At 34.6% G+C, this 17,833-nt stretch overlaps 1 protein-coding gene across 3 annotated transcripts in view; it reads left to right on the top strand.

Annotated features, from left to right (window-relative positions):
* LOC134746100 (CUGBP Elav-like family member 1) overlaps positions 1-17,833 on the top strand; it is a 514,830-nt gene that overhangs the window by 231,653 nt on the left and 265,344 nt on the right. For 2 of the 3 annotated variants that reach the window (XM_063680363.1, XM_063680416.1), the window contains one exon: positions 9,073-9,129. The exons of the other annotated variant lie outside the window; for it this stretch is intronic. In XM_063680363.1, coding sequence (XP_063536433.1) covers positions 9,073-9,129 — 57 coding nt within the window. The remainder of the gene's footprint in view (positions 1-9,072; positions 9,130-17,833) is intronic. 3 annotated transcript variants of the gene reach the window in all.

Genomic DNA, 17,833 nt, shown 5'->3' with positions numbered 1-17,833 from the left:
ATGTTACTAAAAGTAGATAAAGTAGTAGTAGCTTTTTAAAAGTACATTAGTTTGATTGTAGCTAATTATCATTTTTATGTTATATTTAATCTTGGTTAATCAAACAGCCTCAACACAGGCTCCTTAAAGGCTTAATGAAGAAATTGCAAATGAATCCTCCTTAGAATTTTAAAACAATCTCAAAATCAAGCCGACTTGTTATGCAAGTATCGTAGCAGGTGCTACGAGCCGCGGGTGCTCACAGCTACAGTTTATATACTACGACGCTACGCCATATCGGCGAGGCCTATGTTACTTTACCAAACTTTGACACCATGATTTCCATAGTTGCGGTGCAACCTCGGAATCTCGCTGTGAACTCTAAATTTTGATGGAGTAAACACTAAACACAATACTTACATTATAAGCTTATTTTTGTATTTAAATTTTTGGACAGTGATGTTAATCTATAAAAATTAAGATATAAAATGGCTATATCAACACTGATTCAGAAAAAAGTTATTGGTATTATATATTCAGTGAATCGTAACATTTTTAATGAATTCTGCAATGATATGGACTTTTTATTATTGATGACAACATGTATAATAAACAACATATTCGTAATGGTATGTGTGGCTAATTAATTTTTTTCAAGTTAATCAACTATCACCTTTCATAAATGTAGTAACTTGACTCGCGTTAAAATTACTTATACAATAAGTGGAGGACGTTTAACACGACGTAACGACTGTCGTTTGCAGTTACCCCGCAAGCAACATAAACAATAAAACTAGCTTATCTCAATCCACCGCACATTTCGAAATTGAACCTTATCACTTATTACTGATAGTCGTTTATTTATTAAGATAAGTGTGCGTGATGAGATTTATTTACAACATAACGTTTTAATTTAACATGTGAATATGAGACGCTTTGTCAGTGACATGACGAAGTGCTTTACTTGTAACTTGTTATCTTGGCATGTTGGCAATTAGCACTTACGGACTAACAGTTGAGTCAAACAAATACGTTTCGTCAGGCAATGTGTGTACAGTCAAGGGCATAAATATATATACATTCCCAAAGTTTTAAAAATATGTGTACGCTCTTACACCTTAGACAATAAAGTCGTGTACACATATTTTTGAGCCATTTGTCTGGATCGATATTTTTGCCTTCGACTGTACCTACTACATAAATTAGTTTCTTTAATTTTTACTTGGCCTTTCATATTAATAAATAATTTAATTGAATTATGATTTCCACTACTGTTACCAACATTGCTGTTTTGAAGATCACTGGATACAGCAGCACCTGTTATTCAACTTCCTACTCATTAAATAAATATGTAGTAATTCTTAAATAAATAGTAAGGCTCTTCCTTGTTATAACCCACATATTTTAAGGACTAATGGATAATCAGTAATTATCGTTACAGTATTTTTTCGTTTATTTTCGTTAATGGGAATTATCACAGGAAATGGTGTTACATTTCCTGTGATGGTTCTCTTTACCAATATCAATAATTTCATATTGATGAAGAAGTTTTGGGTATTTTAAATATATTAATAATGGGTCACTCACGTATTTCAAGTCGAAAAATGCTCGACATCTGACATCTTGCGATACCTTTAAATGTCATATTAATAATACATAATTATGTATTCATTCATCCAAATATCATTGGTTAATAACCTAGTCACTTATACTGTATTCTGTTATGGGCCAGTCATATAATAACTTCTAGAATTTTAATAACAAAACTTCCGTGAGGCACTGACATTAAATATATTAAACCGGGTCACTCACGTTTACGCAAGCGCTCTTTGAAAATGCTCCTCGTTATGAAGCGAAACATGTCGAGCAATCATCGACTTTATAAACGTGAGTGACCCGGTTTAATATATTTAATATAACTTCTATAATTAGCAAGATGCGTTGTCGAAACCTTTTCAAAACGAATTATCACAGCGACATATAATTTTTACAAAACGTATGTACATTGCACCATCCATCACTGTGTCAGAGCCACACAGTGCTTTCTTATCGACCGCAATAATGAGATTGGTTAATAACCTGTGTGACTGATTTACAATCTTCCGATTTTTAATGTTGTGTAGGTAATGGAAATACCCATGGTAACACAGTATTCTTCCTAAACGGTAATAAACTTGGTCGGAGTTCCGTAATTAAATTTATATTCGCAAACTGTAAGAATAGCCTTTTGTTTCATTAGACGTTTTGTTGACTTGAAATACAATCGCGCTGGCGTAATGAGCCGGTTCAGTTGTAAATTAAAATGTTTTAATGTTATTCTTTGAGAGAATTCCAATTTGTTAGTGTATGCAGGCAGATGCCACATGCTGTGCTTTCACGATTACAAACATTCTCTCAATGTTAAATGATTTAACATTTCTAAAGAGTAAAGTGAAGTCTTTACAAATAAATACGTTGCATTCATGCTTGTCCACAAAGGGACAATATGCCATACTATTTTATGGGTATAGTATTATCTTCATAAACATATAAACATTCAAATCTATATTTTACAAAATAAAAATCCCTGCTAGTGCTATCCGTTGAGGCTCGATGCCTGTTGAGCAAATATAACGCCATCAATATGACGTCTCTCTCGAAATACATTTGAAAGGATTTTATTACATCGCTGTGCATGGCTCGAGGGTTCGTGATGGTAGTCTTAAAGGTACGGACATGGATATGTTAAGGTTCAATCGAGTCGCCGACGGCTAGCGACGTACAAATAAGAAGAAGCAGGCGAATCGGGGCTTTATTGAAAATAACGTGTGTTTGTTCTGACGTGAGACTATTATAGCGTCGTCCTACTTGCTTGGATAGTACACTGCGTTACTCTCAATATACTTGTAATATACAATTCCGTGGTCAAGTGACGCCTTTATTTACAGTTTCATATTTAGAGCTCCGTACAAAACTTTGTTCACGGAGTTCTTATTATTTTAGTAGCGGGCATTTTACTAAAAAAACGGATATTAAAACTAGTTTTTTCTTGGATAAGTATCTAATTTGGGAAGTTTTATTTGTTTAAATATTCCTTTTTTTTGTTTTATGATTTATTAACAAAATAATGATTAAAATAACAGTTTCAGTGTATGTAGTTACATTGTTTTACAATGCGGGAATATCTCTTTTTTGTATCCAATAAAAAAAGTCATTTAATGGTATTTTGTTCAGCTTTGAAATAATTGGATCCCGTCTAATATTTACTTATTGGCTAATATCTCCAAAGAAAAAACGATATGCATGGCAAGACGATCATAAACTCAACTCAGTACTTCTATATTTACACGTTAACGTCTCAATTACATATCAAAATGAATTTCTGGTGCTTCATGTAGATACTTAATACCTGATTATTATTTGTGTATCAATTTTTAAAGCAGAATTAGTCATTTCTAAGTAACTCTTATTAGATGCTAAACAGCGACAGTCTTCCATTGTGCGTCTAAACTATAGACTGTTTTAAGTCTAAAATTCAATGGGTACCCCAATAAATTTTCAAATAAAGTTCCACTGGGGTATATGAACGCTTCTAACACAAGTCCTCCAAACGGGTGAAGTTCAGCACTTGGGTCTGTACGGCAACTTCCGCGTACTCATAGTCATATTTCAGGACTGGAAAACTATTTCGACACAGGACCGAGATGTGTTGTTTTAATGATCGTTCTTAGCGTGATATTTTAAAACTAGCGACCCGCCCGGCTTCGCACGGGTGCAATGCTGATGTATTATACATATAATCCTTCCTCTTGAATCACTATCTATTAAAAAAACCGCATCAAAATCCGTTGCGTAGTTTTAAAGATCTAAGAATACATAGGGACAGACATCCATCCAGACAGCAGGAAGCGACTTTGTTTTATACTATGTAGTGATAATAACGGGTAAAATATTAGTTAAAAATCTACCCAAAAATATCTTTATACAAAATAAAAATTTACTGTCTAATCGTACTCAAAATAAATTAATTAACCGACATGGGTGTGTCTGTTTTAATTTAGTAGGTACCTAAGTAGGTCAATAATTCGTATTAAAATATATGGCAAGAATAGTGCAAATGAAAATTTACATAAAACTCAGCCACGTTTCCCCGGTGACTCGGACCAATAAATAATAATAACGGAATAACGAAATGCCACGGCGACGAAATTTAATTATTCGCAACGAGTTGCCAACGCTCACGGGATTGGTTGAAATAATCGAGGGGCACCTTGAGTTCGTACTTCTTTTAATGCATACTCTATCCAAATATTTTATAATCCTACACGTCAGGTCCTTTGTTTGTCGGGAGAACCAAACATGTTGAAACTACATTCATCAAAATAATTTTATTATTAACTAGGTATATGATTAGTACATGCAACAAAAACCTTTTCACCCCGAATTTAATTATCATTAGCTGCCCAGAACACGCAAACAACATTTTAATCATCATTGAATAAAATCCAATTTAGCATAATTTAAGCGTTCGACCGGCTAGGGTTGTGCGTGAATTGAAATGTAACTGGATTATGAAACGATTATTGTATTCGTGCGGCTTATAGGTATTTGAACAGCTTAATTTCTGAATGGCGTATATCGCTTTTGACACTGAATTGAAATTATAATCTTAATTTGATCAACGTAAGGACACTATTCCAATAACAAGTTTAAATTACATACGAGTTTATGAAAGTAATTTGTCGATTTTCCAGGTATGCGGATATCGAATACCGGCTGGAAATTGGACGCCATGACAACTGGCTGATAAAGTTAGCCCCTAGTAATATTATTTGTCAGAGGGTTTGATTACTACAATCACATACAGGTTGTGTGGTTAATTTCCGTAACACAATGAAATCAATTACATGTGGACTAATTAAGGGTCAATTATGTACACATACATAAATATGTCTAATTTGGATATGATATACCTACATTAATTCAAATTTTAGGACTTAATCAAGAAACTAGTTTCGTTAAAAATACTTAACTTTCAATCTCCCTAAAACTAAGCAATAAGCTAAGCTGTTTATTCTCATAATATTTTTTTCGAAAAAGTCGTATAAAATGATAAAAACATGACAATATTTCAACTTGTGCAATCATCATCTTAGTTGAAATTTTCTGAGGTGTTTTTTTCGTTTTAACCTTAATCTCTTAAATTAAAATATTGTTTCTCTTCTACAGTGCGGCTATATACCTACCGAATTCATTATGAGTACCTGTACCTGTATCGGAATGGAAACAAAAATCGTCATCATACGGAAACGACGCTGCTCCCACACACAAGCGACCAATTTTTATTGGCCCATCCTCAAGCCTTACTTAAACTCTTAGAAGAGTAGTAAAATAACTTTTATACGAGGGAGCGAACTCGACATAATTCCGACTTGGCAAACTTTCGCAAGGGGGCCGGAGGAACCTTTATGAACAGAAGAGAATCAATAGATCATAATAAATTTGCCCAAGACCCATCCCATTCGGTGGTCTGGTATTTTTCCACGTGAAAAAATATAAAATATCTGCCCTAATTTTCTTCACGAGTTTTAATGCGGCGGTTGTAAATATTTTTTATTACAATGCTCTTATTTGTATCAGTGTCTGAAATATTCAAGTACATTTAAACTTTTGTTTTTGCTGTTTAACTTCCACTTGACAGATGGCGATTTATAGAATAAATATAAATTAGACAATAGAAAATTATCTGAATAGGTCATGTAATAAGTAGGTAATGTACATTAACATTATTGTTAACTAATTAAGAATGTACTTAATACAATTTTGAAAGTTGATTTTACTCTTCTTCATCTATCTGAAACTTTGTAAGATGAAAATGCAATACCTAATTTAAGTAGTCTTTAAGTACAGTCGGCAATAAATGTGTTTTACAAAAAGAAAGTTTGTCAGTTTTGTATTCGTTTTTTACGGTTCCGTACCCAAAGGGTAAAAACGGGACCCTATTACTAAGACTCCGCTGTCCTCTGTCCGTCTGTTCGTCTGTCCGTCTGTTTATCACCAGGCTGTATCTCATGAACCGTGATAGCTATACAGTTGAAATTTTCACAGATGATGTATTTCTGTTGCCGCTATAACAACAAATACTAAAAAGTACGGAACCCTCGGTGCGCGGGTCCGACTCGCACTGGGCCGGTTTTTTTAGTAAATTACTACAGCAGCTGGAAAATTACGAATTGCCGATGATGTACGTACAGGGATACGAGTCTGGCAATAATCTTCATCGAGTTGTTTTGATTTTTTCGAAGAAGTGCAGGAAAAAAGAAATATACGCATAAGCAAATTTTCAGACTGTTAATTATTTGCTTACTGTTAACTAAGAGTAAATCTGCATAACTTAAGAGCCTTATGTTTTCCTTATCTAAACAAATATCTGTTAAGACTTACTCAATGTATTTTCTTACTGAAAGAAATTTATCCTTGTCCAACAAATTTTAACCTAACACAGGAGTGATATATGGCGTTTAAAAAGTGAATTTATTAGATTTATCACCAGAACGCTTATAAATTTTCGCAAATCTTCAGATGCTGAGTTATTGCTAGCACTATTTTACCTTTTCTCGTGGAAACGGTGGAAGTGGAACTGGTACCGGGTTGAATTATATTACTATATCGACGAACGATTGATCCTAACCTTCTGGTATTTTACATAGCGTTTCGTGTTTTCTATCGTAAATTAATATATTATCTCATTAGCTTAGTTGCTGTAATATATAAAAAAGATATGAAAATAATAAGGTATCTCTTTCTTTGGCAATCTCCTTGACAGCTTAAGGGCCTAGACAATCGTTCATCGAGAAATGCCGAAAAGTGACAGATGCTACGTAAAGTCACGTGAATATTTCGATTGGCGTTTTCTAGCAACGATTGTCATATTGGCTAGGCCCCCTGAAACTTCTGACTAGTTTTAAAGCCAAAAAGATTTATTACCATTAAAAATTAATCAAAGTTACTTTAATATCAGTCGAACGTAATGAATGCTCTCATTCAGGCTCACACTGCTAATATACTCGTATATGGTGTATTCGTAATTAACCAGCAAAATTAGTAAATTGGAAGGCTCAAACAAGCCGGCACCCGTAAACGACGGCAAACAGAATCAAATGAAAATTAAACCGAATACAAAATCAACATGGCGACTTATCAGTAATAATTCATTAATCCCCACCGTGTCGACTTAATGACAGCAAAACAGTCTAGTGTTGAGCTGACGAAAGTTAATCGTGAAGGCAGACACGGAGATATAAAATTAACGAACGACCCAAGAGGCTAACTACAAATACTAAAGACGAATGAATAACGCACACAAACACGGCAAAATTACCGACATTTTTGGTTTTTGCGTCATTAAATTTACTTTAGAAATCAGCTTCTTACAGATCCTGATCCCAGTGGTTCTATGAAAAATACATACGCGGGACACCAACCAGCCAGCTTAAGTATAGTCCTGACTTTTGGGGCTGCCATTTAAGAAATAATAATAATATCCCATGAACCCAAAATTCACAAAAACATCAACAAATTGTGTAAACTATATACTTGTACTAGGTAGGTATCGCAATTCCTAAATGTACAAATAATAGTACATTTCGATGCTAGTGCGGAAAGTATGTCATTACATGAAGAATGACATTTCCGCACGTGTATCAAACGACGTTTTTTTTTTAATACAGTTGCGAATAAATAAGAAAAGCAACAAGTAAGGAATTAATTCTGTGACATCATTGACATTATGAAGAAGTGTTTTTCTAGCTTTTATTCGATTAGAATAGATTTTGTTATTATTATTGAACCCACTTCAATGAAAGTTTTTTTTTCAAATGCATGTTCTATAAGACAGAAACAATTGTAAATATTAAAACATTGTACTATTATTACCAAAATATCGTTATTTATGATTATTTGTGTATCGTATATTTATAAAAACAACATCGAATGTTGCCTTTGGAAACTTAAAACATTCTTGCAGTAAGAAAATACGCCTCTTCTTTGACAGGCGTTCCGTTCCATTCAGACAACTTATTAAGAACGGTTTTTTAACATTAAAAATAAACGTGTTATAATACTTATAATGATAAAGAGGTAAGTAATAAAATATGAAATATGCATATTTTTCGGATTCTTACATTAACAGTAGGTTTTTATGTTGATTACGACGTTTAAATGAAACTAATATTAACACTCATCAATAAGTAGTCATGAAATTGAAACAAGTAAAAAATTAAAAAAATTGGAAAAGTAAAAAGCACTAGTTCGCGAAAACCAACTTTTCGCACGCTAAACAGCCACGAAAAGTAGCACTTTTTGAGCAACTGTATTAAAAAACGCTTTTTTTTTCGAAAAAAACAGCGATGTATAAAATTTCACACGTTATTCGACTACAAACGTTGCTTAAACGAAAAGATTACTCTGACAAGTGAAATTATTATAATTTATTTTACAATGCATGTGCTCGAAAAGTGCATTTCCTACGGAGCCATATCATGCGGAAAGTACTACTTTTCCGCACTAGTGCTTTTTGTTTTCAATTTTTTTTACAGTACATATAGTGCTAGTGCGGAAAAGAACACTTTTCGTGCATATGTCGAAAGTTTAAAGGGCCATATGTACTGTAAAACGTTGTACGATACACGTGCGAATAGGTAATTTGCAACTCGTGTCGATTTAAAACACTCCTTTTAATAATTAAACTTATTTGCCATGATATGTTTTTTTATTTACTCGCACAATGCATAGTAAAACATTGTACGTGCGTAAAGATGATTTCCGCACTTGTTGCATAAATAGCTATATTGATTCCAATAATGTTGTTGTTCTGCTAATTTACACAGAAGCGAACTGAACTGTATGTGAACAAAGAATCTAAGTAACGTTAGTCGACCAAAAGTTACATCTACAAATAAATCACTGCGAAACGATGTTCGGCGAAACGTTGTCTGCGAATCGATAATCTGCTAAAATTTGTCGAGGATTCATTAGGTACCCATTTTCTCATTGTATGTTCATATTACCCAAACGTAATACTTACCTAATGTGTCGTCATTTCTTTTGTTTCAGGTGGATGCCATACTATACAGTAGCATTTACCTCCGACAGTGATTATGCACAATATCAGTAAGAATGATTTATCTAATTTTCGTAGAATCAGTAGTTTCCTGTTATTAGGTCGGTTAGATACTTATAATTATTTATTTTGGAAATTTACTATAATAATATATATGTATATGGTATAGACCAAATATCGGGATTATTTTATATATAACATAAATTTCTCACCTGAGTGTATGAAAGGTCAAACCAGTGACTATAATAGTATAATTATATTCGTATTTTTACAATAAAGTTGGGTTACAAAACCATTCCGTTTAACTATTAATAACTTGAGTTATAAAAAAGACGAGTTGCAAAGTTGCGAATTACCTATATTTGTACGTGTATCGTACAGCGTTTTACAGTACAGTCACGGACTTTAATTGTTGAGCCATTTAGGATTTACTGTACATTGGACATTATTGATAACCAAACTAGCTTAAACCTTAGATGGAACCTTAGACAGTATCCGTCGTCGTCAGTAGTAGGTAATAGGTATTAATCGCTAGTCTTTCTAACTACAATATTCACAAACTACAACTACAACAAATACCTACTTTTGGACAAGCGTAGGTATAATAAAAAGCGTACTAACCTTGGATATATTATTCCATCTCTAGACTAAAATACTTTGTTCTCTATTTTTACACCTCCTTTACTTCTTGTATCAATAGCATGTGGTTGGTAGGATATACGAACGAGTGTACATAAAATATTCCTTTAACTTGGAAGTGGCAAACTTGATCTCGTATAGTGATTCGTAAAAATCAGTTGAACCGCTCGCGACCATATTAGGTGGTTGTTGGGGTGCGTGCGGTCCCCTCGCAGTGTACAGTTTCACAAGGGTCCGTACAACGAAAATTACACCCGGCGGACCGACCAACATAATTACACTAATTTGTTAACATAGTTAACTTTGATCCTTGGCTGGTGTCGATTTGTGTTATGTACACTTGAGTAATTAATAATTATTGTTAACGCATTCAACTTTCCTCTTAGTTTTACATGAGAAAAAAATACTTAGCTGAATATCTACATCTCAGTAAGACTAGAGTATTTATCATTTGATATCCAAAACTCATCCGTCCCAATATAACTTAATCGTTACAGAAAGCTATATAATTATATTTAAAGACATTAAAACCCAGAATAAAGAAATCATGAAGCGTGGTACGAATTGATTTGTATGTAATAAAGCCGTATGGTACATTTAAATTAACTTCGAAGCCATGAAAATTCAATCAAATAGCAAATAACTATTTACAGGCAACCTTACAATACTGCAACCCGACCTCGAGCACAGAATCGCTAGCAAATTTTATCGACGCCGCAAATTTTCACTTTGAGACGCTCGTTGTATTAATAAAGTGCAGCGCGATCTGCAATGTAATAATAATGCAAGTAGATACAGTATTAAAATGTCATGTATATCTTACGGGTTTATGCTAGAAGGTTAATTAAACTCAAGTTTACCCTGGTATAACTATTAGTATTACCCCCAACCTTTTGGATAAAGTCCAAAAAATTTACAACATTAATCTGTATTCAGCATTTAACCCCAAACATCTACGTCTACCTAATACTGGCTGGGTAATGTTAGACGTTGTATCATCACTTCTGACATTACCCTCCCAGTGTTGGGTAGTCCTAGATGTATGCGGGTAAACGCCGAATACAAATTGTTGTAGTTTGTAACCTCTTTTGTACAGACACATGTTTAAGTTTTCTATTTCTATTTTTGATATATTTTTGATTTGCCTAGTTACCTCACTTCGAATAAAACACTCATGTCATAAACATCTCCATTTTTACCAGCAAACGAAAAAAGCATGGAAGACTAACTTCAAGCAAAATATCACCCTACAAGAGGCTATAAAATTAATATGCGCATGCTCACCAGCGGACCAATTGCAGTGAAAGTTAAGGTCAATTTCACCGACTCGAAATCCCATCTATTCCCATCTATGTTTATTACAACACAAATTAAAGTTGATTTAATTTTCGGGCTTTACCTAAACAGCTTGGGTATACCCAGGCAAACTTATGTTTACTTAAATGTTACGGGCAATACTAGAAGGTTAAGAAAAGCCTTTTGGGTAAAGCCCGAATTTAAGTAAACTTAAGTTAAGGACTAAAAGACCTGTCCGCCCTCGGAATACCCAACTGGCGTGAAGTGGCGCAGAATAGGGCAGAGTGGCGCTCTCTTGTGTCAGAGGCCAAGATCCTTTTTGGGTCACTGAGCCAGTGAAGTAAGTTTACCTGGGTATACTTAGTATTACCCAAGCCTTAATGGGTAAAGCCCGAAAATTAAAACAACTTTAATTTGTAGGTATTCGGCGTTTACCTGTATACATGTAGGTCTACCCAACACTGGGAGGGTAATGTCAGATTAGAAGTGACGATGCAACACCTAACATTACCCAGCCATCCAATGTTGGGTAGACTTAGATGTGTACGGGTAAACGCCGAATACAGATTAATGTTGTACACATTTTCGGACTTTACCCAAAAGGCTCGGGTAATACTAGTTATACCAGGGTAAACTTAAGTTTAATTAACCTTCTAACATTACCCGTAACATATATACGCAAGGCTTGGACTTTTTGAATGTATACATACTAGCTAAATAAATTTATAATACGTCCAAAACTACCTTAGTAGGACTACTATCGAAGTCCACCGGTTCCGTAGTTTTATATTCTTATTTTTTTATTAGTTGATGAAATGTGTTGTGTTGCAGGCGTCCATAGGCTACGGTAACTGCTTACCATCAGGCGGGCCGTATGCTTGATTGCCACCGACGTGGTATAAAAAAAAAGTTTAATCTCATACAAATTTACTTTCGTATTTTGCGCAAGCGCAAAGTCAATGTGGGGTATGACAAGGTAGCGGTTCTAGATGGTAGTTTTAATATTATTATAACTATCTTCTGAGTTTCATATAAAGCTTGTCATCAGTCATCATGCTTGCCAGGAAATAAAAAAACGGTCAAGTGCGAGTCGGATTCGCGCACGAAGGGTTCCGTACCATTACGCAAAAAACGGCAAAAAATCAGTTTATATTTATCATCAAAAATCAGTTTATATTTATCGTCAATATTTATTTTATTCTGTTTTTAGTATTTGTTGTTACAGCGGCAACAGACATACATGCGTGAAAATTTCAACTCTCTAGGTACCACGGTTCATGAGATGCAGCCTGGTGACAGACAGACAGACGGATAGTGGAGTCTTAGTAATAGGATCCCGTTTTCTACTCTTTGGGTACGGAACTCTATTCAGCTAAAATAAATATATGATAAAATAAAAATAAAATACAAATATAAGTCCGTCCATAGCAAAACCCATTTGGCATACAGCCGCGATTGACAATTGATATATGAGTATAGTTAACTAAACAAAATATACATTTTACAATAAATCTTATATTATTTCTTTATACTTAAGAATTTTAAAAAAATCCGCAAACTATGATGCACCATCCGCTAGTTATTACTCTGTGTCGAAACGCTGCACTGCATCGTTCCAACAATATTGGAGGGTGCGGAAGCGTTCTCATATTTCTTACATCATTAACTCAACGTGTACCTATACTCCCTGCAGTCTTGCAAGGCATATGCGAAGCATAAGGTTTATAAGAGACAGGGGGCATTCCAAACAGCTCGTGTATTGAAGGATCGTGAAATGAATTTTGATGGGACACATGACTATGTGTCATAAGCAACTGCTTATGATCAGGCATCGTAAACTCCGAGCGAAATCCATTGAAATTACGTACTTTGACTTGACTTGACTAAGTAACAATCCTAGTACTTCAATGGATTTCGCTCGCAGTTTACGATGCCTGCTTATGATTATAAGTAGCAACATATACTGGGGTAATTGCAGAACTAAATGTATGGAGAAGTTCAGTATGCACTTTTGTCTCAGGCGATGACGCTTGGCACGATTGTTCCTTAGGTCAAAAAAAGCTGATTTGACCCGGTAAAGAAGAGACGCTTTCCAGATAGATTTTCGTACATTGACCCGCCTGTTGCTATCTCTATTACACGCGCATAATTATATTGCTGTCAAACTCGTGTCGTGTGTGACATTGACAACCGGCATCATGGGCGGGACAGTATTAGTAGTCCGTAAAAGTATAATATTACATACCCCGGGCAATAAAGTAAGAAATTTATCAGATCACATGTAATTTTAGGCGGAGGCGAAGCTTTCTTTTTTACTGGCCGAGGTTTGTACAATTTTTTTTTCCCCTCACTAGCTCGGAAAGCCGTCTTTTATCCTTTAAAACCTGAAATTTGACCTTGGATACCTTTTGACAGATAACAAAACGTAAAACGCTCATAATAATGGTTCGTTCGATATTAATTATCATTAAATAAATGGTTTGAGAATTTAATAAAAAATACCAAATTTAGATTTGTTTAATAATTTTAAGTCATACGCTTAAAAATTACATAAGAAACATTTGTTTTTTTAAATGATGTTGAATGTAATTCTGAACGCACAAGTTGAGTCGATGCAATTTCAAAACGCATCGTCAGAAATGTCAACATTGTCAACAAAAAATTTCTCACCGACTCTGACACGTAAAAATACACAACTTCCAGATTTCTGTTATAATATCGTACTATCGTAAAAAAATTAGTGATTCCAGTGATGAAGATGATCTAACGCCTGTGAATGTTGCACTTTCCTCGCTATAGTGAGGGGAAAAGTTTTGTGTTACACACGGGAGCAAATGTATTTTACTTCTCGTGTGTTGAAACACTCGCGGGTAAAATCCAACTTTGCACCTTTGTATAACAAATAACTATTACGGGAAGGAGCCAGAAAGCGGCAACTTCGTTTAGCGCAGGGAGCGAAACTTGACGCTTTCCGGCCGGACGGCAGAAAAATAACTAAAATAAAAGTACATTAAGTTTGATACCTACACAGTTATCGGTATTTTGATTTTAAAATTAGTTAAAGCTTTGATATTAATAATATGATAAGATCGCTAACGCTAATTGGCGCGCTCAAAATGCACTGAGAGTCATGTCTTTTAGCATCTCGCTCGTATTTAGTGCTGTGCGCTAGATGCACTGAGAGTCGTATCCTCTTTTACGTAATAGTAGTGTAAGTAAGAACGTATTTTGTAAACATTCACAAACATCTACAAAAACGCCATATATTGATGAATAATTTTAAATAATAAGGCATTTCCCATTTTATGCCGCCATCTCTCTCGATTAATAATAATAGCGACCATAATTTCCTCCGCACAAAGTCTGACAATGGAGTAAACCACAAAAAACACTCGCAATAAAATAATAGCGAATCTGCCCGCTTTAGGAATAATTTTCAAATTTATACACCTCTTATAGTACCACCCCGCGGTTTTACATAACAATGCTTCATTTTTCATTTTCGCCATGAAATAAAGCTGAGGATAGGCTGGAGTTATCAGGTACGATTATGAAATTATGAAATCGAAATAAAATTAAGCGTCGAAGTATTAAGTTATGAAGTACACTTATTGCCTACTTACAATATAATTTTCTTAGGTACCAGTCATCTAAATTCAATTATTATATATTTGTAATTAATTAATATTTTTTCTTCCATTCCAGGATTAAAATAGTAAATTAACGAACAACACTAATTTAGCTATTCTAATATATACGCCCTTCTAATTTAATGTTGAAGTTCAGCACGTATCGTTCCACAGTACCCTCGATGCACCCTAACGTAATTTTTATGGCCTACCCATTAGAACGGTTGTAGATGCACATAAAATGTAAGCGATCCCCGTCACACAAAATATGGGTTTATTTTGCAAAGAATATGATGTAACTTATGACCTTTGTTTATTGTACTGTAAATGGGATCCACGTGTCCCAAAACAATATTTCTAAACAAAACACTCCGAGGGGACTATGGTGGTGCAATAAATTTTGCCTGTCGAATTTGCAAAGGTTAATCTTCCATGGTGGCGGTGGTTGGGATAATAATACATTTTTCCAGCAAAATGTTATAACCTTGAAAATAACAGTAAAATAATTAATTACAGCGTAAATGGTGGTGTCAAAGTCAACACGTTACAATGAGGTTAAGTTCTGTAACTGTCAAAATTAGTAATTCATTTATGTACACTTTTTTCTCGAGTGCCAATAAAGGGCTAAAATCGTTGGGATACATTTTAAATTCATTTTACATTTTGTAATCCCTCTATTAATCCGTCTATTAAGGCAGGCGCACCATGTAGACTTACGGTCGGTCTCGAAATAAATAAAGTTTAATTGAGTGTCTAAAAAAACTTCTTCAAGTAGACGACTTTTAATTAAAGTAAGGCAAAATTTAAAAATCACTGCATTAAGCAAAATTAAGAAGTAGAACTTCATGTTTTGAACTTGGGATCTTACGGAACACCGGTTCGATCACCTAACCAACAGCTTTGCCGAATATAGGTAGACGCCCCCACACCAACAAAATGAGCACTGTTGAAAAATCGCATGTCATTCTAAACAGGACGTTATTTCCTTCCATTTATATCACGAAATTTAGTACCAACCTTAAAAAAGCACACAAGAGAGAAATCATTATTGTTCAATATTGAACATCCAACAACACATGGGTTTTAGTTGTTATCACTATCGCGCTCATGCGTTTGAAAGGGACAGGGTTAGTTTCAATAGTTGGAGGCTTGGAGGGGAGAATAGGGAGAAGTGCTGGGGTATTCTCACTCAATCTGTCAATTATCTGCATCGACTTGACTGTTACATGCAAAGCTTTCTACGTTATCCCCTGAATGCGATAGTGATGTAAATGGACTTTCGTGATATTGTATTTCACTATTCCGTTCAGTTTTAGTTTTAATTGAAACGCTAATGAGCAGACTTTCTCATTTTAAGAACATTATTAGTTTGTTTAGGAAAAAAACAGTGTAAGCTGTTCAAATTGTTGTCGTGTCTTAAACTGAAACGAACTAATATGTTGAAATCGAATAATTATACGATGTGTTACTTCTACTTATACATACCTGAATCACACTTCTTAAAATTTTCGGCTATTTTGTAAGATTATTATTTATACAGATAGATATTATGATTTTGCTGTGTAACAAAACGTAGCAAAAATTCAGTTGTATACTCCACAAACAACCAATCTGCTATGCAGACCGAGGTGTCGGATTAATATCATTTATATAGATACCTCATAATTTCATACCAGCATTAAAGTTATTAATGGGCTAAAAAGCAATGTTCCAGAACATCGTCCCTTCTCTAAGTATTTGTACTTCGTATCCAAGAGAGGGCAAGTTTATACTTGTAGAATAGGATATACTCTTCAATACTAATAAATCAAAGAGATGTATGTATTGGATCTTAAGAAGGAATATTATGGATTTCTCAAAAAAGTCCATTCTAATTATGTTATTAAAAAAAAGCTTCAAAGAAAAAGCATACAAGTAAAGGCCGTTAATCAAAGTTAATAAGCTATCTATTGCTTACCTCGCAGACATTCCTGCTGTCCAGTAATTAATTCGTGTAGCTTGCACGGGCCGAGTGGTCATTTATAACGACAATTACTCGTTTAGGCGCCGCGGACTGGTGACTTATGACGCGGGCGGTGGACGGCTGACCCATTAATCCGCGATGCGGTGCTAAGCGGTGCAATTATTTAGATCACACGCGCAATCTTGGCAAATAGAATTCTAAAACGAATGAATTTGACGTAGGTATCTGACGTAACGTAATGTGTTAGCGAAATAGTTTCTAGCGCAATTTACCATGGGCCCTAATAACCTATCCTGAGGTTCAAAATGATAGCAGTGACTTAAAATGGACATGTTGAACCTAAATGTTGACAACTCCTGTGTGTATGACTATAAATCGCATATTTGGTAGAATTTTGTTCATTTAAATAGTGACTCGAGATTTGATCAAAACGTCAAATCTTAACACATTCGGTGCCACACAACCCGCTAGACGGGATTGTCGCCGTAGAGAACAACAGGCTACGCCAAAGAGCCCTGCACCTAGCGGGCGCACATCACCATGGCTAGCAGCTTTGACACCAGCAAAGAAGATTTAATTATTATATTATTTAAACATGCATTAATATGCTTGATTTGTAGCAAATTACGAAATCTATTCGGGATTGTATATGTATGTTTTACAACCTGTTTGTTTTAATGGTATTTCGAAAACCGTTTGGAGCCGCTTTCAATAGCTCGATTTCAATGAAGCTCCACGGAAGACCAGCGCTGTAGCATATACCTATATGTTAGAGCATATGCTGAGTGGTGTCCATTTGTGGCCTCTATAGCACCATCAATATTGTAATTATTGCATGTTAGTATAAGCTACTTGTAATTTTACGTGTTAGTGTATAAGATCTTCTTTTTAAACTTGTATGGTGCTGTATCTAGGTAGATTTTTACTATAAACGTTTTCTATTCTATTCTTATTCTAAAAATTGTCTTGCATTAATTGCTTCGTAAATGCGTCACGTAGTGGAGAGACTAGGTAAAAAATATAAATAGTTTGATTACTTAACTACTCTGAGAACAAATTAAATTACTTTCTTATGAGAATATTTTAATTTGTGTTTTTATAAGTAGTCTCACTACTATATAAACGAAATAAATATCATATACAAAGGAAAAAATTACCAAGGCCTCGAACCAGCGTGGAGGACGCTGGTTCGTACGCTGTATATGATATTTATTTCGTTTATAGTTT

This window comes from Cydia strobilella, chromosome 1 (assembly GCF_947568885.1).
Source record: "Cydia strobilella chromosome 1, ilCydStro3.1, whole genome shotgun sequence".
Classification (NCBI taxonomy): Eukaryota; Metazoa; Arthropoda; class Insecta; order Lepidoptera; family Tortricidae; genus Cydia; species Cydia strobilella.
This window is presented reverse-complemented; position numbering and strand designations above follow the sequence as displayed.